Source organism: Plectropomus leopardus, chromosome 18 (assembly GCF_026936395.1).
Source record: "Plectropomus leopardus strain MGB_pleo_1.0 chromosome 18, ASM2693639v1, whole genome shotgun sequence".
In the NCBI taxonomy this organism is placed as follows: Eukaryota; Metazoa; Chordata; class Actinopteri; order Perciformes; family Serranidae; genus Plectropomus; species Plectropomus leopardus.
This window is the reverse complement of record NC_142193.1, coordinates 30,774,790-30,800,927: the sequence shown is the minus strand read 5'-3', so window position 1 is coordinate 30,800,927 and position 26,138 is coordinate 30,774,790. Positions and strand designations below refer to the sequence as shown.

The 26,138-nt window shown below is 42.1% G+C and overlaps 4 protein-coding genes across 5 annotated transcripts; all 4 read right to left on the bottom strand.

Annotated features, from left to right (window-relative positions):
• Positions 1 to 2,718: 2,718 nt before the first annotated feature.
• LOC121963911 (galactose-specific lectin nattectin-like) lies at positions 2,719 to 6,035 on the bottom strand. Its single transcript, XM_088069336.1, has 6 exons — positions 5,525 to 6,035; positions 5,336 to 5,423; positions 4,096 to 4,229; positions 3,870 to 4,016; positions 3,459 to 3,567; positions 2,719 to 2,867 (listed from the first exon to the last, which is right to left on the bottom strand). The coding sequence occupies exons 2-6, from the start codon at positions 5,391 to 5,393 to the stop codon at positions 2,800 to 2,802; spliced, it is 516 nt and encodes a 171-aa protein (XP_087925462.1). The 5' UTR covers positions 5,394 to 5,423; positions 5,525 to 6,035; the 3' UTR covers positions 2,719 to 2,799.
• An 863-nt stretch (positions 6,036 to 6,898) lies between these two features.
• LOC121964045 (properdin-like) lies at positions 6,899 to 13,850 on the bottom strand. Its single transcript, XM_088069320.1, has 11 exons — positions 13,692 to 13,850; positions 12,171 to 12,309; positions 11,871 to 12,034; positions 11,544 to 11,711; positions 10,578 to 10,787; positions 10,330 to 10,497; positions 9,825 to 10,016; positions 9,541 to 9,714; positions 9,266 to 9,463; positions 8,632 to 8,743; positions 6,899 to 7,973 (listed from the first exon to the last, which is right to left on the bottom strand). Exons 1-11 carry the CDS (start codon positions 13,750 to 13,752, stop codon positions 7,844 to 7,846), a joined length of 1,716 nt encoding a protein of 571 aa, XP_087925446.1. The 5' UTR covers positions 13,753 to 13,850; the 3' UTR covers positions 6,899 to 7,843.
• A 1,799-nt stretch (positions 13,851 to 15,649) lies between these two features.
• On the bottom strand, positions 15,650 to 18,911 carry LOC121956822 (C-type isolectin Sp-CL4-like). 2 transcript variants are annotated; one of them, XM_088069335.1, is made up of 6 exons: positions 18,869 to 18,911; positions 18,241 to 18,350; positions 18,019 to 18,155; positions 17,788 to 17,922; positions 17,111 to 17,219; positions 15,650 to 17,033 (listed from the first exon to the last, which is right to left on the bottom strand). In XM_088069335.1, exons 2-6 carry the CDS (start codon positions 18,314 to 18,316, stop codon positions 16,966 to 16,968), a joined length of 525 nt encoding a protein of 174 aa, XP_087925461.1. In that variant the 5' UTR covers positions 18,317 to 18,350; positions 18,869 to 18,911; the 3' UTR covers positions 15,650 to 16,965. The 2 variants fall into 2 exon arrangements, with proteins under 2 accessions (XP_087925461.1, XP_042361155.1); XM_042505221.2 differs by lacking the exon at positions 18,869 to 18,911 and having other exon boundaries at positions 18,241 to 18,375.
• A 1,368-nt stretch (positions 18,912 to 20,279) lies between these two features.
• LOC148186538 (uncharacterized) lies at positions 20,280 to 24,691 on the bottom strand. Its single transcript, XM_088069322.1, has 2 exons — positions 24,510 to 24,691; positions 20,280 to 23,094 (listed from the first exon to the last, which is right to left on the bottom strand). Exon 2 carries the CDS (start codon positions 23,090 to 23,092, stop codon positions 21,503 to 21,505), a length of 1,590 nt encoding a protein of 529 aa, XP_087925448.1. The 5' UTR covers positions 23,093 to 23,094; positions 24,510 to 24,691; the 3' UTR covers positions 20,280 to 21,502.
• Between the last annotated feature and the right edge of the window lie 1,447 nt (positions 24,692 to 26,138).

The following is a 26,138-nucleotide window of genomic DNA, read 5'->3' as shown; positions in this document are numbered from 1 at the left end:
CAGATTAACCCTGACGGCTCTGATGTGCGGAAGAACCGCAGGTTAGAGCTTCAGACTCTCTTTCTTTAACTCTTCCGAAATGAAATGTTCAAACCTCTTCTCTCCTTTAATTTCGACACTGATGAGGTCGCTCGTCTGGATGCGGTGCAGCTCAGGAAATGTTGGGAGAAACAGACAATCATTTCTGAAGCTGTACGATGTTGATACTTATTAGACGTCGTCAGGACTGAACGTCGGGGCAGAAGCGATTCTCAGAAAGTTCACGTGAAGTGAGTCCAGCTCTTTGGTCTGAGATCACAGATATCGAACTTGATGTTTTCTCTCCGGCTGTGCTCGCCCTCTGTGTTCCAATCAAACGTAATACACCAAAATTTAGCTCATATAATCATGAAAACGTAATTCATGCATGAGCCACACATTTTGGAAAGCTGCCATCATGTGACCAATGTGCTGACGGGGGTAAAGATGATCCTGTGCGCTCCACTAAGGAGGCAGATCAACGCAGTTTATCGGCCACAAAACACCCACCGGGTCTCTTTCTGAAGTCGTCAAATACCACCGCTCTGCCGGTGGTTTCCACGTCAGACACAGACGAAAAAAAGCCATCGTTTGGAGGCGGTATGATACGCAGTGGGACGATTTGAAACACCGCTGGCCAACTTACGGAGCTGTGCAGTCCTCGTTGGACGGGCAGAGGGCCCAACAAACACAGGACTTTTAACCAGGAGCCTGCAGTTGTCTTCCTGTATGAATGTCAGGTCAGTTAACCACACACAAGGAAATAAACGTAAATATGAGGTGTTGTACTGATTTTGTAAGTGGTTGGCTGTATCATAGTGTGAAGCCACCTTTGAATTCTACACAGGTGACGTAGCTCAACTTGATAATAACTCGCCGTTAGTTCCTAAAAGCTGTGTTTTACTGATGTTAGTTCATTTTGAAAAAGAGGGCATCTAAGGAACAGAAACTGTACATCCATCCATCCATTTTCTTCCGCTTATCCGGGGTCGGGTTGCGGGGGCAGCAGCCTAAGCAGGGAAACCCAGACTTCCCTCTCCCCGGCCACTTCGTCCAGCTCTTCCCGGGGGACCCCGAGGCGTTCCCAGGCCAGCTGTGAGATGTAGTCTCTCCAGCGTGTCCTGGGTCTTCCCCGGGGCCTCCTACCGGTGGGACGTGCCCTGAACACCTCACCAGGGAGGCGTCCTGGAGGCATCCACTGTCAACTGTACATTTCGTGTCAAAACAAAAGTGTGTTTTGAAAAGACGAAATGCATTAAACAGGCGTAAATTTAAATGCCGTCTCTGAACGTCAACAACAGACGCAGGAGGATACGTAGCATGTTTTATGTCGACATCAAATATCCACAGAACATGAGGTGACGTTTGATGGGTTGGGTGAGCGGTGTGTGGTACCGTGCGAACTTTGAGTCATTGTAAGGTTCATCCTCACCATATTTTTTTTAGTAAATCTAATCCCTGTAACTTTATATTTGTCACTTGACTTTAAGTTCAGGATGTATTGTCGATCATGTGGTGCTAATTCGTTGGATATCATACAGACCGTTGTATGAGGATACAATATTTCTTTAGTTTGAATAAAAAAATAATACTGACAATCACCTGAATGTCTCACACAGAGAATGAAATAATAAAGTTAAAAAATAAAAGTACATAACAAGAATAAAAGAGTCTACTGAAATACCTCTGGCGTGCAGAAATAAAGAAGTCAGCCTGAACGGTGACTGTGTTTGTTGTTTCCCAACAGCCGAGCTGTGACAGTGGAATATTTACCAATGACACCCCCAAAATTCCTCCCAAATATGGAGGTGTTTACTGTTAAAGTCGGCAGAGTGAACGAGTTCATCTGCTCCGATCAGCTGTTACTCAACATCAGAGGAAGTTACACAGTCAACGGGCACAGCGAGCACCTAACAGTTGTGAAATGAAGCCCAACAGGGCGATTTAGGAGGAAGACACTGAAAGACGCAGCAGAGGCCCGAGGATGGAGCCCTGAGGAGCTCCACATGCTGCTGCTCTGCCTTTAAATTCATTCATTATGTCTGATGCAGCGCGCTTAATGTAAAGATTAAAAAATACAAACAAACAGACCAAAAACAACAACAGCGATATAACCCACAAATAAAAGGAAATAAATAAATAAATAATGAATAAAATAGGTTAAATAAATAAAAAGGAAATAAAAGAAATACATTTTGTGTGTAAAAACTCTAAACGGTCTCTTAATCGTGAACAACTAATTTCATATCGAGGCCACTTCATGCTTGTTTCCACAGAGTTCAGGCGAGCTCCAGAGGACTCCCTGCCCCTGTCCCTGTCCCTGTCCCTGTCCCCATGTCCTGTCAATTCCCTCCACAGAGTTGCTGTCATCCAACTGCCCTCTAGATGTCCTCAGAGTCTCAGTCCTGCTCACGCGATGTCCTCTCCACACCTGTTCCTTCCTAATCAGCCCTGCAGAGCATTAGGAGTCCTGGACCCACCTGATCCTTGAGATCTGGACCAACCTGATCTCTGAGACATAGACCCACACCTGATCCCCGACACCTGGACTCGCCTGATCTGTGGATCACCTGTCTGCTCCTCTTCACATTAGTTTGGACTGACTGAACATGAGACATTTTGTGCTGGTAAAAGCTGAAGTGAGTTAAAGTGAATCATAAATGTTTAAAGTACGACGATGAAAAGAAGCAGAGGCAGCAACACGGTGACTGATCTTTAATGAGTTAAGACACTTTCTCTTATTGATTATTGATTATTAACAGTAATCTGCAACTCAGGACGTCATCCGGATTTGACACACACAAAGTTCCTCGGCTTGTTGCAGTCGGCGTTATTCCAGTCGCCCCAGTCTGAAAAAAAAAAACACATTTAGAGTCGCGACAAGTGTTTGAGCGCCGAGTCCGCTTCACTGAGGAAACACGCCCGAGGACTCGGACTCTGATCTGAGGACGATCTCAGTGTGACACACACACAATCATTTACAGCAGTGAGACTCAACATACGGCCCACAGCCCATATCTGGCCCCTGACAGGACCCCTGGTGGCCCCCCAAACATTTTCTAATTGACAATAAAAATAAAGCGAATGACACTGTGAATTATTTTTGTCCTTTTAGTGTCCATAAGGTGCCAGAGTGCATGAAACACATCAAAACAGAGCCCCCGACCGAAGGCCTGGCTAAGACCCTAATGCCCTTAAATCATACAAACATCCAAAAATCCTTGAAATGTCTTAAAATCCCAGAAGTGTCCTAAAATCTGACAAATGTCCTGAAATCTTAGAAACATCCTAAATTCAGAAAAATGTCCTAAAATCCTAGAAATGTCCTAAAATCCTGTGTGTTGATGGTGTGTTAAATCTGACACACCCATGTGAGTGTGTGTGTGTGTGTGTGTGTGTGTGTGTGTGTGTGTGTGTGTGTGTGTGTGGTCTTTACTCACTCCCGTGGTTCACCACCACACAGTTGTGACCGCTGCGATGTTGCGGACTCCCGTAGAACCATTTGGCGAAGCCGAACGTGGAGCCGTCGGTCCATCTATAGCCGGACGTCTTCAGGAAAGAAAACGGTTAACGATCATAAAACATCTTCAGCTTTCATCAGCAGAGGGAGTATTCAGATCCTTTACTGCAGTAAAAGTACTAACAATGTGACATTTTCAAATTTGAAATTTGTCCACAGAAACGTAGTGCAGTAAAAGGTACAAAACTCTTCTCTGAAGTATAGCGGACTACAAGTTACATAAGATGGGAATACCGAGGTTAAGTACAAGTACATTGACTTTGGACTGAGGTGGAGTACTTGAGTAAAAGTACTACATTAAACTACTTCAGCTGAAGCTTTTGCTGCTCACCGAGGTTTTGCCACTCCCTCCGATCCAGAAATGGTCGTTGGTTGTCGGGGATTTTTTGGAGCTCCTCAAGCTCAGACAGAACACGTGATGGTTCTCCGCGCTGTTGTGAACGGACGCCAGATGACCTCCCTGACCCGCGCAGAAACTCTGAAACCAACAAACACGTCAGCGATACCGCTGCTCGCCGTCTGAACGGGATGAGTTTATGTGTCGCGTGTGTCGTCACCTCCGCCTGCGTGAAGGTTTTAGTCAGAGCGAAGTACTTCACACACTGGCTGTCGGACAGCCGGACCCATCCGTCCCTGCAGGACCGCGGACGATAATTCTGGTGGCAGTTAGACCGAGCCAGAGATGCCAGAGCTGCGAAAATACACCGGCTTTAACGCAGCAGCCCGCAGCTAAGTATCTGTACATATATATATACTGGAAATTGAAAAATCCAACAATTGCTTCTTTTCTTTTTTCTTTCTTCTTTCTTTTTTTTGACAGTTTCTTGCTGTGACAAATTTTGTAATTTTGGCAGTTTTTATCTTGGCTGGCCTCCAGGTTTGGATGGCATGTTTTCTTTAAGAATCACTCAAAATATAAAAAAATAAAATAAAATAAAATCTTTAATTAATGGAAATACAATTTAATTCAATTACATTTAAAAAAATAAAGAATAAAACAAAGTGTTTAAAGAACACAAATTGCCAAAAAGAATTTAAGAAAAAAAATCAAAAAAAAAAAAATTCTTTCTTAAAAAACAATTCTTTTAAAAAAAATCAGAAAAAATATGTAAAAAAAAAAAAAATCTCCAGGCATGATTTCTTAAAAAAGAAGAAAAGGCTATTTTTATTTATTTATTTTTTTTTGCATGATTCTTTTCTTTTAAACCTGTGGCATTTTAAAAAATTCTGTTAAGTTTCTTTTCTTTTAAAATTTGTGTGATTTTTGAAATATTTTGACTTGTTTTTTTCCTTTAAACCTTTTCTGTGATTTTTAAGTCTGGAAGGCACGTTTACTTTGAAAATCATCAACACCAAGTTTAAAAAAATGTTTTTGGCGTAATGTGTAAAAAAGCATCCAAAGGGATTATCCTCAGCGGGCAGGAAACGTTCCCACAACACTGACAAACGTTGCCTATATGTTGTAATAATGTTTCACAGAAACATCATTCAAAACAAACATCATTCAAAACATTCAAAGAACGTTTTAAGGATGTTTATCATTTCAAATGATGTTCCGATGTTTTTAAAGCAACAGTCAGAACGTGTTTTTGAGGACTGAGATCACACTTTTCTTTTTTTTAAAAATGAAAATGTGATATATTAACAATATATTTTTTTTACATTTATTAAAAACATTTTTTGATGTTTATAGAGAACGTTCTGGGAACATAAAGAAAATGTGTGTGTGTGTGTGTGTGTGTGTGTGTGTGTGTGTGTGTGTGTGTGTGTGTGTGTGTGTGTGTCCGTCCGTCTTACAATCGTGGACGTGGAGCAGCAGCAGCAGCAGGACAGCGGACACCGCAGCAGGACGCATGTTTGTCTGTCTGGATCTGTGACCTCTGACCTGGAACATGTGACACAGACAGGTGTGTCCTCAGGTGTCCACCTGCAGAGACGTGACATCATGACCTCATGACCTCATGACCTCAGATCAGGAGAACTCACCTCAGATATTCCTCTTCCTCCGTCTGTGAGCTGAAGCACCTTTTCGTCTCTCTTTTATTCTCCTGATGAGACGTCCCTCATGTTAAATATTCCTCTGATCAGACGTGATGATGCGGCGGCGGGATTGTGGGTACATAGCTGCGAGCAGGTGAGCGTCTCAGAGTAAACAGCCCAGGTGACGCTCACTCAGCAGCTGTGTGTTCTGCTCTGCAGGCTGTTGGTTTTTCACCGGGTCCGACCTGTTCCAGCCTCCAGACACACTCGGGTTCCCACGACTCCCAACTTTCACTCGGAAACATCCCGAATCACTCGCGTCTGTTCGCCGCCGCACGCCGCTCAGTATCCAGAGTCCCTCGGCGTCCCTCTGTGACCCCCAGTGTCCCTCAGACGTCCCTCTGTGACCAACAGGTGTCCCTCTGTGTCCTTCTGTGACCAACAGGTGTCCCTTTGTGTTCCTCTGTGACCCTCAGACGTCCCTCTGTGACCCTCTGGTGTCCTTCTGTGACCCTCAGACGTCCCTCTGTGACCCTCAGATGTCCCTCTGTGACCCTCAGGTGTCCCTCTGTGATCCTCTGGTGTCCTTCTGTGACCCTCAGACGTCCCTCTGTGACCCTCAGATGTCCCTCTGTGACCCTCAGGTGTCCTTCTGTGACCCTCAGGTGTCCTTCTGTGACCCTCAGGTGTCCCTCTGTGACCCTCAGACATCCCTCTGTGACCCTCAGGCGTCCCTCTGTGACCCTCAGACGTCCCTCTGTGACCCTCAGGCGTCCCTCTGTGACCCTCAGGCGTAGTGAGTATGTGAGTGTGTGATTGAAAGCGTCTGCTGCTGATTGACATGTTTTCGGAAAGTGAGCGGAGACACTAAACCAACAGCCTGTGGAGCCGATCACAGATCTCAGGGAGCTGATCAGTGTTTGCTCTGATCTGAATCTGCCCTGAGGACTGAACCATCGTCCCCCCGCGGGCCGGCTCATCAGCCGCTCTGCCAGCTGAGGTGAGTCCCACGCCTTCGCTCTGTCACGTCTCTCTGAAACACGTGATCGACATGTAAATGAGGGTGATTGTAGAAGTATTCAGGTCCGTCATTTAACCCTTTGACACCTGAGCAAATTGGTTTGATTTCTTGCAAAATCATCAGAAGGCAGCGAGCAGCCCAACACGCTCCAACACACGCACCAACGAGTAAAAACCATTTGAAAATAACTAACCTAACCTAACTGCCTGTCCCCCCTTTATGACAGAAATGTCACAAAACAGACAAAATAAACATCATATCAAGACATTTTTAGGAAAACATTTTGGGGGTACTTTTTTGGGTGCGTCGACTCGAGGCAACACTGTACCACACTGGTAATGAAAAAAAGAGAGTTATCATTTCAAATTTGAAGAAACTTTATTTTAAAAAAAACATGGAAAATACTCAATAACCTCCAAAGGTTGCACCCTGCTGACAAAAAACAGCTCATGCTGGAAGCTGGTCTTAGCTGGTCTTTGGTGGTTTTAGCTGGTCTTTCATGGTTTTAGCTGGTCTTAGCTGGTCTTAGCTGGTCTTTGGTGGTTTTAGCTGGTCTTTCATGGTTTTAGCTGGTCTTAGCTGGTCTTTGGTGGTTTTAGCTGGTCTTTCATGGTTTTAGCTGGTCTTAGCTGGTCTTTGGTGGTCTTAGCTGGTCTTTGGTGGTTTTAGCTGGTCCAGCTTAACCATCGTAAGCCGGTCGAGCTGCTTGCTTTTTCTCGGCAGGATGCACACAATCTGAAGTGTCAAAACATTAACAAAATAAGTCTTTTCACAAGATCACGTCTGAAAGTTTTACCACTCTGGAAAGACGAGTCTGAGCATGTTTCGTCTGACTTCACGTGAACCATCACGAAAACAAACTTCTCTGAAATAAGAAACTCGTGTCAAAGGTCGGAGTCGGATGTCCGGAGCTGCATCTGAAAGCTTTTATCGACGTTAAATCTAAGAGATAAAAAGAAAATGATGACGAGCGGTTTGCTGTTTCACTGCAGACATGTTGACGTGTCAGCACAGGTAAAGGAGGAAAAGCACCGGTGACACATCAACGGTGGCTCAGTTCCCTTCAGTGCGTCAGTCAGCCAGCGTGCACAGCACCAGCGCCTCGCCGAAATGGAACGCAGCCATCGTTAACGTAATTAAATACAGCTTTTCCTACGATGTCAAAATGTCTGCAGTGAAAAAGGTCCGATGTTTGGGAGACGAGCGCTTTACCCCGTCGACCTGCGGCAGCGTTCCGCCGGTTATAAAACTTCACCGTCACTTTTGGGTGAACTGTCCCTTTAAAGTCACGGCTGAGCAGGTTTTTAGGTGCAGGCGGGAACATTCACACACGGCTGAATTTCAACCTTCTGCCCGCCGTCAGGTGCCGCGCCGCAGTCGGCCAGTGGAGTCCCGAAGAACGTTGCCGGCTCCTTCAGACGACCGATGGTAGGACTGACAACACACACACACACACACACACACACACACACACACACACACACACACACATTTCTGTTAGAGTAGCTGTGTTAGTGTGAGTCTCCTCACCGCTCTGCACTCAGCTGATGGTTCTCCTCTCAGTCTGCTGTTCCCCAACGAGCAGGAAACGTTCTCACAACATTGTTGCAATAACGTTTTGAAGAAAACATTTTAATCTAACGTTCAAAGAACATTTTAAGGATGTCTCTCATTTTAAATAATGTTCCTGTGAGGTTAAATGTTGACCAAAACGTAACGTTTAAACTGCAACACTGAGGATGTTTTGGTGATGTCGAGAGGTGACCAATCAGATAATGTTCTTTATAAAACGTTCCCACAATGTTACGTGAGAACAAAGGAAGAACGTTTTCAAAACAACATTCAGAAAATGTTATTGAGGACTGAGATTACAGAACTTTTTTAGATGAAAATGTAACGTAACATGATATGTCAAAAAACAAACAGACAAAAAAAGCAATAAAACATTTTTTTATGTTTACAGAGAACGTTACCTGAACTTTAAGAAAACTTGCCGCTGCAAACATTACTTAAACATTGCATCGGTTACATTGTGACATTCTTGGAACGTTTTTAGAACCAAAGCTTGCTGGCCGGGTCAGCATTAACTCACCTGTAGCCGCTGTAATCAGGTGTGCAGCGTCTCTTCCTGAAGCGTCTGGAGTTTCCGCCGCAGGCCGGCGTGCACAGACTCCACGGCTCCCAGCCCTCCCAGGTGCCCTTCACTGCAACACACACACACACACACACACACACACACACACACACACACAAACACACAGAGAGAGAGCCTGTGATTGGCTGATGGTGAAGTCGATTGTTAAAGATAATCCATCCCACGAAAAAACTATTCAGGACCAGTCTCAATAGTTGTGTGTGTGTGTGTGTGTGTGTGTGTGTGTGTGAGTGTGTGTACGTGTCTGTTACTGTTTATGTGTGTGTGTGTGTGTGAGTGTGTGTGTCTGTTACTGTTTATGTGTGTGTGCGTGTGAGTGTGTGTGTGTGTGTATCTGTTTGTTTATGTGTATTTTATTGTTTATATATGTATTTGTGTGAGTGTGTGTGTGTCTGTCTGTTACTATTTGTGTGTGTGTGTTTATGTGTGTTTTATTGTTTATATATGTATTTGTGTGTGTGTGTGTGTGTGTGTGTCTGTCTGTCTGTAACTGTTTGTGTGTGTGTGTGTGTGTGTGTGTGTGAGTGTGTGTCTGTTACTGTTTATGTGTGTGTGTGTGTGTATCACCCACGGTGACACCTGCTGACATCGTAGCAGACCCGTCTCTCGGTCAGGGCGTCCCCGTTGCAGATGGACCCGTTGTGTGCCCGGTGGAGACACTGGCGTTCTCGGGTCTGGCTCCCGCCGCGGTTCAGGCAGCGGATTTCTCTCGCACCAAACGGGAATTTACATGGTTTCCACGGCGACCACTCGGACCAGGTCCCGTCCACTGCAAACACACATCTGATTGGTCGGTTTGATCTGAGCGGACAGTCATGCAGTCAGAGACAGTTGTGCTGCGGGTACCTGGACAGTGGACATTTGTCCTACAGACGCTGGTCCGACGGCCCTCTCCTGGACACGACTGCCCGCCATGTTTGGGGGCGGGGCTGTCACACCTTCTGAGGGACACCTGAAGTCCCACCCCACAGGTAACCGGACAGGAAGAGAAGGGAGACCAAGAACCCCACCCTCCATTCACTGGGACAGAGACAGACAGAGAGACGGAGACAGTTATTGTTTCTAGGATGACACCTGGTGGGTGGGGCTCCTACAAAAAGACGGAGACAGGGAGGGACAGACAGGTGTACCTGGGCAGTGAGGAAGGTGGCTGCAGATCTCTGTCGCTCTGGCGTCACCATGGCAACCTCTGCCGGGCGGGCTGGTCGAGGGGGCGGGGTTAGAGCAGGAGCGATGGCGAGACCTGGTGGGAGCTCGGCCTGCTGGGATACAGGAAGAGGAGCAATCGCTCCAACTGGACCAACCGGACCAGAACCCGTCCACTGACATGGGGACAGAGACACAGAGAGACAGACGGACAGAGAGAGAGGGACAGAGACAGGGAGAGACAGATGGACAGAGAGAGAGAGGGACAGAGACACAATTATTATTATTATTATTATGTTTAGTTGTTTATGTTTATATTTTGTGTGTTGTGTTGTTTATGTTCATATATTGTGTTTGTTGTTTATGTTTATTTATTTTGTGTCTTTGTTGTTTATGTTTATATTTTGTGTGTGTTTTTTGTTGTTTATGTTTATATTTTGTGTGTGTTTTTGTTGTTTATGTTTATATTTTGTGTGTTGTATTGTTTACCGGGACAGGGACCGTGACAGACGGAGCTGCGAGCGCTCGGCCCGTCACACTGTCGACCTCCATATTTAGGGGCGGGACGATCACACTTCCTGATGGACAGTTGAAGCCCCTCCCCACAGAGGGCGGAGCACGGCCCGGGCGGAGACCACGCCCCCCAGCTGCCGTCCACTGCAGGGACAGCCAATCAGAGCACACGTCAGGTTTCCGTTGTCATACTGAAGCTTGTTCTTACCTGTCGATGGTCTCACCTGGACAGTTGGGGAGTTCGCTGCAGTCCTGGTCCTCGAACTCGTCTCCGGGGCAATCGTTCCCGGGAGTCACCGTGTCATTGGAGGGGACGGGGTTAGAGCAAGAGCGATAACGCATTCTTGTGGGGATGATGACATCATTATCTAGGTCATTGATGCACGAACTCGAACACTGAGTCCAACCGGACCAACTGGACCAACCACCATGGACTGAGGGACAGACAGAAAGACAAAGAGGGAGAGACAGACAGAGTTCTTTATTTATCGGGGGGGGGGCTGTTTTTTTTTTTACCTTCCTGGAAGCTACAAATATTTCTCCTTAAGTGATTCGGGGAAAATTCATGAAGTGTTCGTCCAACATGATGAGTTCAAGGACCTCATAAATGTGAAAATCCATTAATGGTTTGTATTGTTACAGTTTCTGGCTGTGATAAATTGATAACCCCCCGAGGTTTGAATTTCGATTCGATTTCTACAAAAAAAAGTCATCAAAATTTTTCAGAAATAAATTGTCCATTTTTTTTAAAGAAAAATCACTGAAAAATTTAAAAGAAAAAAATCCCCACAAAGCTTTAAAGATTAAAAATGTCCTTAATTCTTTAAAAACACTGATGATGATGATGATGATGATGATGATGATGATGGTGATAATAATAATAATAAATAAATAAAGTTGCCAATTTTTTAAAAACCTTTTGAGAATTTATTATATGTTATATTAGTTGAATTAGAGACAGTTGGACAGAGAGACAGACACAGAGACACTTTCTCTCTCACAGCTTGTCAAATACTGACACTCTGTGAGCGCCCCATCACGTCAGAATGTGACGTCCTCTGTGTCCTCTGTGTCCTCTGTGTCCTCCTGTGTCAGCTCTCCCTCCCTCGAGTCTCTCGTCATATGCATTGTTTCCTCTAAAAATCAACTTCCTGTTTTTACAGGAAGTGTCCACTTTGGAAGCAGGTTACCTGGACAGGTGGTGTGAGTTGGACATCTGTCCATCTCCTCTGAGGGACCGCTGCAGGCCGAGAGACACTCAGGACCACTGGAGCACTGTCTCTGTCTCCTCCTGACTCCACCTCCGCCACAGCTGACCGAGCAGGGGGACCAGGCGAGCCACGGGCCCCACCCCTTAACTGCACACACACACACACACACAGACACACACACACACACACACACACACACACACACACACACACAGAGATTTACCACGCTCAGTACCAGAGATCAATAAAAAGTGACTGATGTGTGTGTGTGTGTGTGTGTGTGTGTGTGTGTGTGTGTGTGTGTACCGTCGCAGCAGGTGCCGTTGCAGGGTTTCGTCTCCAGTTTGTCTCTTGGGTTGTTGCATTCTGATTGGCCGATACCGAAACACTTCCTGCTTCTCTGCGTCACTCCCTCTCCACACAGGCTGTTACATGGTGACCATGGCGACCAGGGGGACCACACCGGGGGACTGACCACACACACACACACACACACACACACACACACACACACACACACACTCACACAGGTTACACTGGTCTGACTACGTGGACAGACTGGGAGTGTGTGTGTGTGTGTGTGTGTGTGTGTGCGCGCGCACTGACCCACAGGACCGACACACTCCGTCTGTTGCCTGGTAACCGTACTGCGTGTTCTGACAGCAGTCGTCTTCATCCACCTCACCGAGCTCTTCATCACACCGACCCTGGACAGGGTCGAACCGAGCGAAACACCGCACACACTCTGCACACACACACACACACACACACACACACACACACACACACACACACACACACACACACACACACACACTTGTAAATCATGTAAACAGAAGAATGACAGGAAACAGCAGGACGTGTTTAACCCTTCACTTCCCTTTTGCTGCGTTCAGACGTCTTCACAACCTTTCGAACTCTGAGAAAAATGGTTTGATTTCTCTCAAAAACACGATGAAACAGTTTGGCACAACGTCTCACAAATTACAAAAAAATAAGTAAAGTGTTACAGAGAAAATGACCTATTCATTTGTTTTTATTTTCTTTACTTTTTTGGGTCATTTTCTTGTCTGTTTTTGTTATTCACTTTTTTTGGCAAATTTGCAGCTTTTTTTTTTTTTTTTTTTTAACAATTTCCTCCCTTATTTCCTGTGTGTTGTTAAATTAGAAAATCAAACCAGATTGCTCAAGTTTTTTTTAAAGATTAATGATGATCAATAAAATTTCACTTCCACAGTGTGTGTGTGTGTGTGTGTGTGTGTGTGTGTGTGTGTGTGTGTGTGTGTGTGGTTTCCAGGATTTCGACAGAGGGGAAAGTTTGTTCATGTTCTCAAATGTTTCACAAGTTTCAGGCAAATTTTCAAAAACTTGACTCAGAGTTAGTTTCTTTTTGTCCAGATGTTCAACATGTTCTGTTCTCAGTTTCTGGGCTCTTTTTAATTTGAAGCTTCATGATTAAAAAGGAAAAAATCTCAGAGACGGAGGCAGAGATATTTGGCTCTGTTTCTTCTTTCAAATCTCTCTTTATGTATTTATGTAACATTTATTATTATTTTAACTGCTTCAATTTAATTAATAATAGTAATAATAATAACAATTATTATTATTATTTATGTATCTGCACATCAAATAAATATATAAAATAATAATTTAATAATAATGTTTAAACAATAGTAAAAGAGAGAAAATAGCAACATTTTTCTATGTTTATAGCCCAAACTATAAATATTACTAACCGTGTATTTTTTACTTCTCATTTTGGATACACACATTTTCATTACACTTGTACACTGAACATATATATATATATATATATATATATATATATATATATACATTAAAGATTTATTAATATATTTATATTTACATTTTATTCACATATTTTAACTCTGCACTTTTAACATGTTTGAATATTTTTTAATGAATTTTATTGCACGTATTAATTGCTGTTTTTGTTGTTTGTAAAATATCTGTGTAAACAGTCCAGAAACATACAGAATGTAAAAATTAAATCATCTCACAATATAAAGAAAATCATGTTTTCTTGTCTTTGTGCCTCAATCTGAATCAGTTCAGCAGTTTGAGACACAAACAGAGAGACAGACAGATGGACAGACAGAGACTGACCGGAGCGCTCCACAGAGACCAGCAGCAGAACCAGAACCAGCAGAACCCTCAGAACCTCCATCCTGCTGCTCACACACGTTCTCCACTTTCTGTTTGACTTAAGTCCGAGCGTCCTCTGTCCACCGTCTGTCCACCCTCTGTCCACCCTCTGTCCACCACACACAGGAGGTGGGTGTTTGAGATCAGGATCAGATGTTGGTGAGGCTCACACACACACACACACACACACACACACACACACACACACACACACACACACATGCACACACACACACACACACACACACACACACACACACACACACACGCACACACATGCACACACACACGCACACACATGCACACACACGACTGTGGAAGTGAAATTCATTAGTCATCATTTATTTTTACTTTTTTTTGCAGTTTGTGGGACATTAGCCTTTTGAAGCTATCAAAACATGTTGGTGTATGTGTGTGTTTGGAGGTCACTGCAAGATTTCCTGTAAACTTCATCGACCAAACACACACGCGCACACACACACACACACACACACACACACACACACACGGTCATGTGACAGTATGTGTGTGGGTGTGGATCGATGTGTTTATCAGTTTCATGTTTGTTTTCTGCCTCTGGTGTTGAGTTCATTTAGTCAAGTACTGCATTTCAGTACAATTATGAAGTGTTTCTATCTTTCCTGAGTATTTTTAAGGTGGGAAAATTACTCGTCCTTCGATCACAGAGTCAGAGGACAGAGTTGGTAAAGCTCGTTCACTTTGTTTATAAGAAAAAAACGTTTGTGATCTTACTGGATGGAAGAATTTTAACCCTTTTGTGAAGATTTATGTTACTTTATATTAACTAATTTTTAAAATAAAAACTCATTATAAACTTTTGAGATCCAATGTAACTAATTTTTCAACTTATTACATGCAAAGTTTACAATTTAGAATATTATTACAAGCTTTTATTAACTTTTACAACTTTTCATTTATCTTTGAATATCTACATGAAATAAAAAGAGGACCAACTTGATTTGCCGCAGGTAAACCAGCCAGCTTTATTTCTGCATTATTACACGCGGGTGTAATGTTTCTGAAATATGGTTGTGGAAGTACGAAGTTGAATCAACTGAAGCTGCATGAAATTTAAAGTAGCAGAAAATGCAAATACTCAAGTAAAGTGTCAAACTTGTACTCAAAGTACTGTCATTGAACAAATGTACTGTTTCACTCCATCACTGGATGTTCTTATTCATCATTCGAGCTTCATGTCCATTTTTTTATTGCTCTCAATTTGAAAACCAAATGTTATTTCCTGTAAAGTGCCGTGATTTCTCGTGTGCTCGCACAAGATCTGATTGCGCATGTCCTCACGGAAGTCTAAAACTGCCTACTCCAGCTTTAATTTCAATGCTTAACTTTTAAAAACGTTTTATTTCTTTAGCCGATCAAAATCTTCATTTGTAGACAGAAATAACAATAATAATAAAAGACAATGAGACATGTTAAAATCCTTAAAAAAAAAAAAAAACTTATTTTGGTTGTTAATAAAGTTTGGTGGAGCCCGGAGAGGGGGCGGGCTGCGGCGGCGACTCAGGCCGCCCCGAGGAGCCTGCAGTCCGGCCACACTTCAGGCTAACACCGGGACAGGAACAACATGTCCGTCCCTCCGGTTCACACGGAGACAAACACACCTGCTGACTCACTGTCACCTGTCCAGGTAACATGACGAATTAATCCGCTTCAAACCGGTTTTGACTAGTTCTGGTGCTAACTAGCGCGTTAGCTCCGTTAGCAGTTTGTCGTTTGTTTACATGTCGGTGTGTGTTGATGCTAACGGCTAACAAGCAGCAGGTTTAACGGTTTAACGGACAGTTTGTCCTCCGCAGACACACCGAGAGGACCTGGAGGAGGACACCGGGAGGAGGACTGCCCCACCCCACACACAACGAGAAAATAACCAACAGGTGAGATTTATTTATTAAAATGTTTTTAATACTGTAGAACTGAGGTCGGTTAATTTACAGATTAAAGACCAGTTAATGCGCCTCATTAATCACAGTTAGGGACTGTTCTCTATTTATCAGAGGAGGGAGGTGAAGTACCCTCCCTGACGACCTCCACCAGAAACAAGTTGCTGGATGGTAAAAACTGAATTACCACCATTTTAAACTCAGATTTTTTAATGTTTTTGTTTTTTTTTTTCTGATGGAAGTGTTCATTGCAACTGGTGTTTACAAGGAGCGTAGGAAATGTGAAAACCTGATTTTCAAAACGATTTTCAAGACCAAAACATCGCCAAAATGTTAACTTTAAAAGTTAAAGGAAAGAAAAAAAAATCACAATGATTTTCAGGAAAGGGAAAAAACCGCCACAAGATTTTTGAGATTAAAAAAAAAAAAAAAAACAAGAGAGAGAATTAAATTAGAAAGAAAAGCCAAAATTAAATTAAATTTTCCAAAAGCTATTTGAGGAAAAATAATCAGATATTTTTAAGGGAAATAAATCCACAAAATGTTTTCTTTCAAAATCACCCAAAAATGTTGAAAGAAAAAAATACCAACAACATGCCTTCCAATCTGGCCTAAACAAAATATTAAATTGACAAAAAATGAAGAAAAAGCAGTTTCCATATTAAAAACAATCTAAAGGAAAATAAAGAAAAAACCCCAAAACAATACACCAAAATGTTGTCTTTAAAAACCATCCCATTTTTTGTAAAATGTCGTCAGTGTTTTGTAAATCAAAATATAAAATTGACATTTTTTAAAGAAAGAAATTGGCCAATATGTCTTCATATTTAAAAAAAAAAATAAAGAAAAAAAATTGCCAAAAATCTTAAAAAAAAAAAAAAAACCCCTCTCAAAACGTTTTCTTTAAAAATCTAATTTTTATTTTAAAGAAAAAAAAATCTTCCAAAATTTTTAATGTTTGTTAGTTCAGAGTTTAGTATGGGTTTTTTTGTGTGTTTGTTGCACATGAAAATCCAATGATAATTTCTGTTTTTCCAGTTTGTGGCTAATAAATGGGGTCATTTTTGGCAGTTTATCAGTTGAAATATGAAAATTATTATTTGGATAGTGCTGGTGGTTTGGAGCAGATAAACAGCTGTAAGGGCTCCTCCGCCCACTCATTTGAATAATGTGTTTTTAAGCAGATTTTGGACAGTGTCCCAGCTGTGAAACCCAGAGAACCGGATCAGTGTGTTTCTGTTGATAAGGTGTTATTGATCCGTCTGCTGCTCAGCTCATCAGCTCCACTCTGAGTTTAACCCTTCACACGGTGCTGATCAGGATCTCCTGGCACACATGTAGTACTTCTTCCCCGTGCACACGGCATTATTCCACAGTCCCCACGCTGAAAGACACAGAAAACGTGACGTAACAAACACGCCACTCAGAGCTGCTGCTGATGTTACTGTTACTTTGACTCACTCTGATAGTTCATCTCCACACACTCCTCTCCTGACCTCCTGTCCGGCTGCAGGAAACCCCAACGCTGAAACTTGAACGGAGTTTTGTCGGTCCACTGAAAGCTGTGCCACTGAAACAACAAAACCCACATTCAGTCTGTCTCCAGTCCCAGTTCAGTGCAGCTCTGGTTCCAGTTCATGACCTCATCAGGTGGAAAATATGAATGACACCCAGAAATAATACAAGTCGTGTTTTTCTGCTTTGATGGGATCAAAAATGTCAGTTTGAATGGGTTTCAATGGAGCATTTTTGGACCTGAACAGTCTGAATGTAACTATTTAGTTTCCACAGTGTATTTTAGACTTATTGTAGGAGCTGAGCTGCAAATTCACTGATTACACTCAAATACACAATCTGGACTACATTTAGGACACATGCATCAACACACACACAGTTATCACAACATGGAGACTGAAAAGCGTAAAATATGACAAACACTCCCTAAGGGTTAAATATCATTATCCCTATTTATGATTTATCATTAATTTAGATTAATTAGACTGGTTCCTACCATAAAAACATTTAAAATACTCTCGTTATGTCTTCATGTGTCTGAGTGTCTCTGTTCGATCCGTCACTCATCCATTAATCCGTCCATCAGCTCAGGCGTCCTGATCACAGCGAGGAGTTCCTCTTACCAAATATTTGCTCCTGCCGCCGATCCAGAAATGGTCTTTGCGTTTGTTTGCTCTGAAGGCCAAACACAGCACCTGACTGTACTCGTACGGGCTGTGCATCGACACCAGGCGACCTCCGAGCAGCCGGCAGTTATCCTGAAAGAGTCGGAGGATTCGGTCTCAGTTCACCTGCAGAGTGTGTGTGTGTGTGTGTGTGTGTGTGTGTGTGTGTGTGTGTTTGAGTTTGATTACATCTGCGTCTTGAAATGTCCTCGGAGTCAAAAAGTATTTAGCGCAGCGGTACACGTCGATCCGGAACCATCCGTCTCCACACGCTCTGGCTGGAAAACGTGTTTTACAGTTGTGACGAACCCTCGCCGTGACATCACCTGTGGGAGGTCAGTAACTTTAACCCTGAGCTGTGACTGTCAGGCTTCAGTCTCAGCTCTATATTTATGGCTGAGTGTTTCTTACCGGCTGCAGTGTCCTGAGCCAGAACCAGGACCAGGACCAGGACCAGAGTAACAGCTGAAGCCACAGCAGGACTCATCGCTCAGCGCTCGCTGACTGTCTGTTATCCTCAGCTGCAAACGAGTTGTAGGATTTTAGGACGTTTCTTGGATTTTAGGACATATCTATCATTTAAGGACATTTCCAGGATTTTGGGACATTTGTAGGATTTCAGGACATTTCCTGTATTTTAGGACATTTCTATGATTTTAGGACATTCCTACGATTTTAGGACATTTCTAAGATTTTAGGACATTCCTATGATTTTAGGCTATTCCTATGATTTTAGGATGTTTCTATGATTTTAGGACTTTTTTTTGGATTTTAGGACATTTCTATGATTTTGGGACATTTCTACGATTTTAGGACATTTCTTGTATTAATGACGTTAATGACGGCTGCCCTCGTTGTCGCTGCTCACGAAAGCTTCGCAGTCAAACCCGCGGCGGTAGAACGAAGCGTCAGATCGGGTCTACAGCTCAGCACAGACGATCCCCGTCAGTTATCTAATTCCTCCATCAGCTGCTGATCAGTGAGAACCAAATGATGATCATCTTCTGTCCTCACCACACAGAAAAAAAACAGAACTTACCTCTGATGTCTTCGTCCGTCCTCCGTCTGAGTGAGACCTGTGTCCGTCTCTCCTTTAATCCCCCTCACCTGTCTTTAATCCTCCTCCTCTTCAGCCTGTGGCTCTGACAACATGTTTAAATAAAGTTTAGTTGAAGGTAAAGATGAAACACAAACAGAGTTGGTACACAGCTGAGGGCAGGGGGACAGTTTTTCCAAACACTGCTCTGTCGTGGTCCTGAGGCCGCTGGTTTAACCAGTTTGAACGTGTCAGCTCGGCTCTCGTCTCAGACATACAGGACAGATTTCATCTGTGGGTCGCTGCTTTCCTCCAGGTCGTTCCTTCACCGGAGAACTCCGACCCTCACGTCTGCAAACGTTTTACTGTTTTTCTCAGGAAACTTTTTAGGCCCCTGATCAAAAAACCACGAGCATTCGGCCTCGTGAAACCCTCCACAGCTTGAAGAATACGAATGCTTTCTCACGATAAGGAACCACTGAAGACAAGGATTTTAGGACGTTTCTTGGAGATTAGGACACATTGGGCCTCATGAAATTCTCTACAGTTTGAAGTATACGTAGCCAGAATAGTTGGTGTGTTTTCAGACTTTAAATAACTCGGAGGTGACCTGTTAACCTGTTAACCTGTTAACGTGTTAATGTGTTAACCTGTAACGTGTTAACCTGTTAACGTGGTAACCTGTTTATGTGTTAACCGATTACCTGTTAACCGGTTAACGTGTTAACCTGTTAACGTGTTAATGTGTTAACCTGTTAATGTGTTAATGTGTTAACATGTTAATGTGTTAACCTGTTAACATGTTAATGTGTTAACCTGTTAACGTGTTAACCGGTTACCTGTTAACGTGGTAACCTGTTTATGTGTTAACCGATTACCTGTTAACATGTTAACCTGTTAACCTGTTAACGTGTTAACCTGTTAACCTGTTAACCGGTTATCTGTTAATGTGTTAACCTGTTAACCTGTTAACCTGTTAACCTGTTAACGTGTTAACCTGTTAACAGGTTAACAGTTTAACCTGTTAAGGTGTTAACTTGTTAAGGTGCTGGCTGAGAGCAGGTGGAAAACACAAACAGACAGCTTTAGTTTACTTTGTTTTGTTGGTGAGAGGTAAAATGTTTGTTCTGGTCCGGAGGCTGTCGTCTTAACTAAAATCAGCTGACACATCTCTTAGATAAAATCCATACCATCAAACCTTCTTCATATTATTATTATTACTATTATTATGATCATTATTATTATTATTATTATTATTATTATTATTATTATCATTATTATTATTATCATCATCATCATTATCATCATCATCATTATCATTATTATTATTATTATTATTATTATTATTATTATTATGATACCTTTAAAACATTCAGTTACCTTTGAAAGTGTGTACAGAGGAAAGACACACCAATCACAATTAAACTGAACCTTTTTATTGATTTGAGCAGCTTTTTAGCACAGAACAGAAGCTTGAAGCAGAAAAAGCATGTGACTGGTTTAAACTCTGTCCAGTTTGAGCTCGTTGACATGCAGAAGGTGATCATGACATCAGCACAGGTCACTCAGGCCTCTTTTGAATTGTAGGATCATATTTTCACACATTTTATCCACAAATTCCTACTCATTGTGTGTCACACTTCTATTTTCTTCATGTTACCAGCTGAAACGTCCCACAGAAATGTGTTAACCAGGGTGGGCGATCCTATTCCGAGTGATACAGAGCCGGAGCTGCTGATACCAATACTTTCCATTGTTAAAGGCAGTTTACGTATTTCCATGTAGGGTAGAGCAATGTGTCATGATTTAGGAGGTGAATAATTAATCTGCTTAATTAACAGCTAATGATGGCCAGTTACAGTTTGAAAATGTAACATTAACCTGCTGAAGATCTGATTTGATTAAAACAATAATTTCACCACTTTATATCTGGATTTTCTACCTCTGACCATTTTTACTATTGAAATACAATTCATTTTAGGACATTTCTAGGATTTTAGGATGTTTGTAGGATTTTAGGGCATTTCTAGAATTTTAGGAACTTTATTGGATCGTGGGTAATTTCTCAGATTTTAGGACATTTCTAGGTTTTTAGGACATTAGGGTGTTTTGGGGATCTTGAACACCGCCTCTTGTCTTATTGTCCTACATCATAACATGTCTTAATATCCTGCTGCTACATTTTACCAGCCCGTTCTCTTTGAATGAACAAAATAACTTTGGTAATGTGTTTTTTGTAAGCTGTCCAGAGAAAGACGTCACGGCGCTCAGTGACTAAAACAGAAAGCCTCTGAAGTCCTCAAAGATGATTTTTTTTAAGTCTTGTGTGAGCAACATATAATCCTGAACTTTCTGCAGACATGATGATATCTTTTAATGGATGATTGCAAGATTAAATTTTTTAAAAATATATCTTTTAGGACTCCTGAGGTTTCTGCAGAAAGCTGCTAGCAAGAAGGTAATGTAAGTCTAAAACACCACGAGGGGAAACAAAAGATTATTCAGTCTGAATATCGGGGAGGACGGCAAACAGGAGGATTTAACAAAATCTCAGGCAAGACGCTCATTTTATGAAAACTGTTGACCCCAGGCCACATCAGAGGGCAGTTATCTGAGGCTCACTGTAACGGGTCGGTTCTATTTTGTCCGACGCCTGTTGTCCTGCACTAATGGCCTGTTTTGTTTGTTTTCAGTGTAATTGGCAGTGTCCTCACAGTGCTGGCCGTAGTACGGATCCTCGCAGTCGCACAGCGCGACAAACATGTTTTCCGCACGAACACATTTACCTCTTTTCTGAGCTTCACCACAGTCCAGATTTTTGCAGGGATCTTTAGTTTTCATCTCGTCATCACTTTTAATCATGACAACAAACTTGCCAGTCTTCCCACCTTTAGTTTCTTTACACTTCCCGACATAAATGAAAGACAAGTTATCTGAAGGGTCGTCAGGGTCGGCGTTAACTTCTTCTTCTTCCTCTTCTTCTTGTGCGTCCTTTTCTTTGTAGCTGTCATGCCCTTTTCTTGTAAAGGCGTGCATTGCTGTGTAAGTCTCAGGCACTTTTATTCCTTCCACAGATTGGCTACATTCTTTGAGTTGGTTTTCTACCTTATAACACAGAACGGACTCATCCACACACGTACGGATGGCTGTTTTAACTTTCTCTGCCAGGGTGTGACTTCCTTTCACCTGTCTGGCTACAGCCACGCTCACTTCTCCTTTTGTCACCTCGATAAAACCTGACAAGGTGTGTCTGTTCAGTGTTTTAACGTGGGTATGTTTAGAATTTTTGGTCGTAAATGCAACAGCCATCCAGTCATACCTGCTATACGAATCTGCCAAAAAAGACCTGACTGTCTTTGCTAGTTGCTGATGGTTACTGTTCTCATCAATGTGCCTCTTCACATCCTTTTCAATGTATTCAGCACTCTTAATAATGCAGTACTTGTGGATTTGATACATAGCTGATGCAGACTTATAAGCGATTTTTGCTCTCTCCTTAACTGTGGCTTCATTTTCTATTTCCTTGAGTTTGTTGTAGACTGTATTCATTATATTGCCCTTGGCGATAAGTTGATCAACTAACAAGGTATATCTTTTGACAAGCTGTTCATGACATGTAAGACGTTCAGCCAGCATTTCACTCAATTTTATCACAAAGGATGTTCCCTCATTTGTCAGCAGGTTGTACAACTCTGTAGTGGCCTCTTTATATTCTATGTACTTTGCAGTAAATTCATCCTTGTGTCTCTGCTTCTCCTCTTTGGTTTTTGCTTTTTCAAGAGCGCTCAGGAAGTTATTATAAATAGTCCAGGCAGTGTTTATTTTCCTCTCTGGCTTAGAGTAGACACTACTCGCCCAGATGTCCCATTTCTGCTCCAAGTGATATTCGTCAATCTTAAAATTAAGATTCTCAAATTTAGACTTGAGAGCAGCTAATACTGGGTTTTGGTTTGTTCCTGACACAATCACCAGTATTAAATTGATAGCAGCGCTAATCCCTGCTCCATAAGTTGGTATCAGCCCAATAAAAGGAACAACTGCATTTCTAATGTGTTCAATATTTTCACGAATATCCTTGCCGATCTTTTCTAAATCTTCTTTGGCTTTCTCTAACTTCTCCTTAGTGACTTCCTCCACTTGATTCTGGTCTGGAGACGTAGAAACGATCACAGCGGAGAGAAGAAGGGAGGACATCAACAGGAGGAGCAGCCGGCCTGGAGACACCATGACTGCCAACGCACATCATGACAAAACACAAGCACAATGATATTTTAATTATTACTTTTAATTTAGACCCATTATTCAGGAATGATTCATTCAATTTATTTACTGAATTAGCACACACCAGACACCAGAATGAAGCGACTGAGAGGGCTGTTAAAAATCGGGATACAGCTTTTTTTTAAACATAGAATTAAGCAAAAGAATAGAATAGAATAGAATAGAATAGAATATGTAAATCTATCATCGGTCATTTTGTTGAGTTGAGGATGCTGATGGCACTCAGGATGAAGGACTTCTTAATATAACAACAATCCTACTGTGTGAAAATCACATAATACATTTATTAATCAGAATATATTTTTAATTCACTGACTGTAGTAACATTCGACTGAAAAGACAGTCCGGGTCAAGCTCTCTAATTTTTTTGTTTCCTCAGCAACAGTCTGAGTCTCGGGGTGGATGATTGATCAGCTGATCAAGTCGGTTTCAATTATAAAGCCCATTATGACATCAGTTTACCTCAGAGGGTTTTACAGCAGACAGCATCCCTCGCTGCTTAGACCCTCACATCGACTAAGGAAAAACTTGGTAGAAACGTAGTAAGAGCGACTGAGGAGGGACCCCGTGTCCATCTGATCAGCTGATCAGAGCTGTTAAGAGCAGTTGTGTCGTGTTTGATTGTTTTCGTACCTCCACACTGGTGATAGCGGTGGCTGTTTTGGGTTGTCTGTCAGTCTGTCTGGCCGTGAACGACATATCTCAAGAACACCTCGAGGACATTTTTTTTTCAAATTTGGCACAAAAGTTTGAGTAGACTCATGAATGAACTGATCAGATTTTGATGGTCAACAGCCAAAAGTCACTGTGACCCCACATCTATGTCATTTTTGTGAAAGTTATATCTCAAGAAAACAGTTCAGCACTAGTAGTAGTAGTAGTAGTAGTAGTAGTAGTGTTAGTAGCAGCAGCAGCAGTAGTAGTAGTAGTGGTAGTGGTAGAAGTCGCAGTAGCGGCAGTAGAAGTAGCAACAGTAATTGTAGTAGTAGCAGTAGTGGTGGTAGTAACAGCATGACTTTTTTATTTCCTGGTGAAATCACATTGAACAACTAACGTTGTCTGTCAGAAGTTACGTTACATGACGTTACAGTGGATCCATGAGGAGCTAAAACTGTACACGCATTCATTTTACCATCTATGAAAACTCTCAAAAGTGACAGCAGAGAGACAGACGGGCTGCTGCAGACGATGGAGAGGTGAGTGTTTCCCATCAATAACCAAAACTCAGGTGGGCTGCGATAGTCCAGTTTTTCCCACCATAGTCAGTACAAAAAGTGGTCCTCTCAGGTTTAAAATTACTAGAAGCCCAACAGAATAAATAGACCCAAAGCTAGAGACATGGAGACTGAAGAAAGGGACTTACTGATATCTGGCTGGTAAACCGGTCAGTTGGTTTGTCTGCCGGTCGGTTGGTTGGTCAGCTGGTTCGTTGGTTGGTCAGCTGGTTGGTTGGTTGGTCTGCCGGTTGGTTGTGGATGTGATGTGAATGCGGTTTGTAGCAAATGTCTGGAGGTTGGTGAGTCCCTGAGGAGGTCTCTGATCTGTGGTCTGATCAGTGGCTTTTATGGGAAGCTGGTTGACCACTCCTTCTCAACAGCTGGATGATTATCATTCATTTTTGGGCAGAGAGAGCTGCAGAGAAGAAGAGCTTCACCTTTTATGGCTATATGCTGCATCCTCTCTGTTCATTTGTTCTCTGACACAGAAATAACATTTCTGTTTGACATGCGTCTTACTTTGAAGGTTTTTGCTGTTATTTCTGATTATAACAATGCAGAACATGGCAACAGTGTAAATGTAGCAAATGTAGTAAATGTGAGACTAGTAAGCACTGTAGTAGTAGAAGTAGTAGAAGTAGTAGTAGTAGTAGTAGTAGTAATAGTAAATGTGTTAGTAGTAGGAGTAAATGTTGTAATAGTAAATGTGGTAGTAATAATAATAGTAATTATTATAGTAGTAGTAGTAAATGTGGTAGTAATAGTAGTAGTAGACATTATAGTAGTAGTAGTAAATGTGTTAGTAGTAGTGGTAGTAGACATTATAGTTGTAGTAGTAAATGTGGTAGTAATAGTAGTAGTAGACATTATAGTAGCAGTAGTAAATGTAGTAGTAAATGTGTTAGTAGTAGTAGTAAATGTGGTGATAGTAGATGTGGTAGTAATAGTAGTAGTTGACATTATAGTAGTAGTAGTAAATGTGGTAGTAGTAGTGGTAGTAGACATTATAGTTGTAGTAAATGTGGTAGTAATAATAATAGTAATTATTATAGTAGTAGTAGTAAATGTGGTAGTAATAGTAGTAGTAGTAGTAGTAGTAAATGTAGTAGTAAATGTGTGGTAGTTGTAGTTGTAGTAGTAGTAAATATGTTAGTAGTAGTAGTAAATGTGTTAGTAGTAGTAGTAGTAAATGTGGTGATAGTAGATGTGGTAGTAATAATAGTAGTAGACATTATAGTAGTAGTAGTAAATGTGTTAGTAGTAGTAGTAAATGTGGTGATAGTAGATGTGGTAGTAATAGTAGTAGTTTACATTATAGTAGTAGTGGTAAATGTGGTAGTAGTAGTAGTAGTAGACATTATAGTAGCAGTAGTAAATGTGTTAGCAGCAGTGATAAATGTGGTAGTAGTACTAGTTTTAAATGTAGTAGTATCAGCTGTGTGAAGATGGCCTCGTGGCCTCCCGGTGAGTGTCCTGTTTCTCTGGGTGCAGATCCGACATTCTGACCCTCCGTCAGTGTTTATCAGACGTCCTGAATCAAGCAGCTGCTGTCAGATGAGTCGTCGTTCAGCGTATAAAGGTACAGTATTACAGCCGTCTATTTGAATGTGAAAGCAGCCCTTCAGTCTCTGTGTGTAATCTAACAGAAGGTCATTTATTAGCAGAACTTTGCAGCAGCAGTTGTCTGTTATTCAAATTCTGTTTCAACCGTCAGTTTGATTCTGACAGGGTCCGTTTGTTATTTGCTTTTACGACAGTGCGATCTTTATTGGACT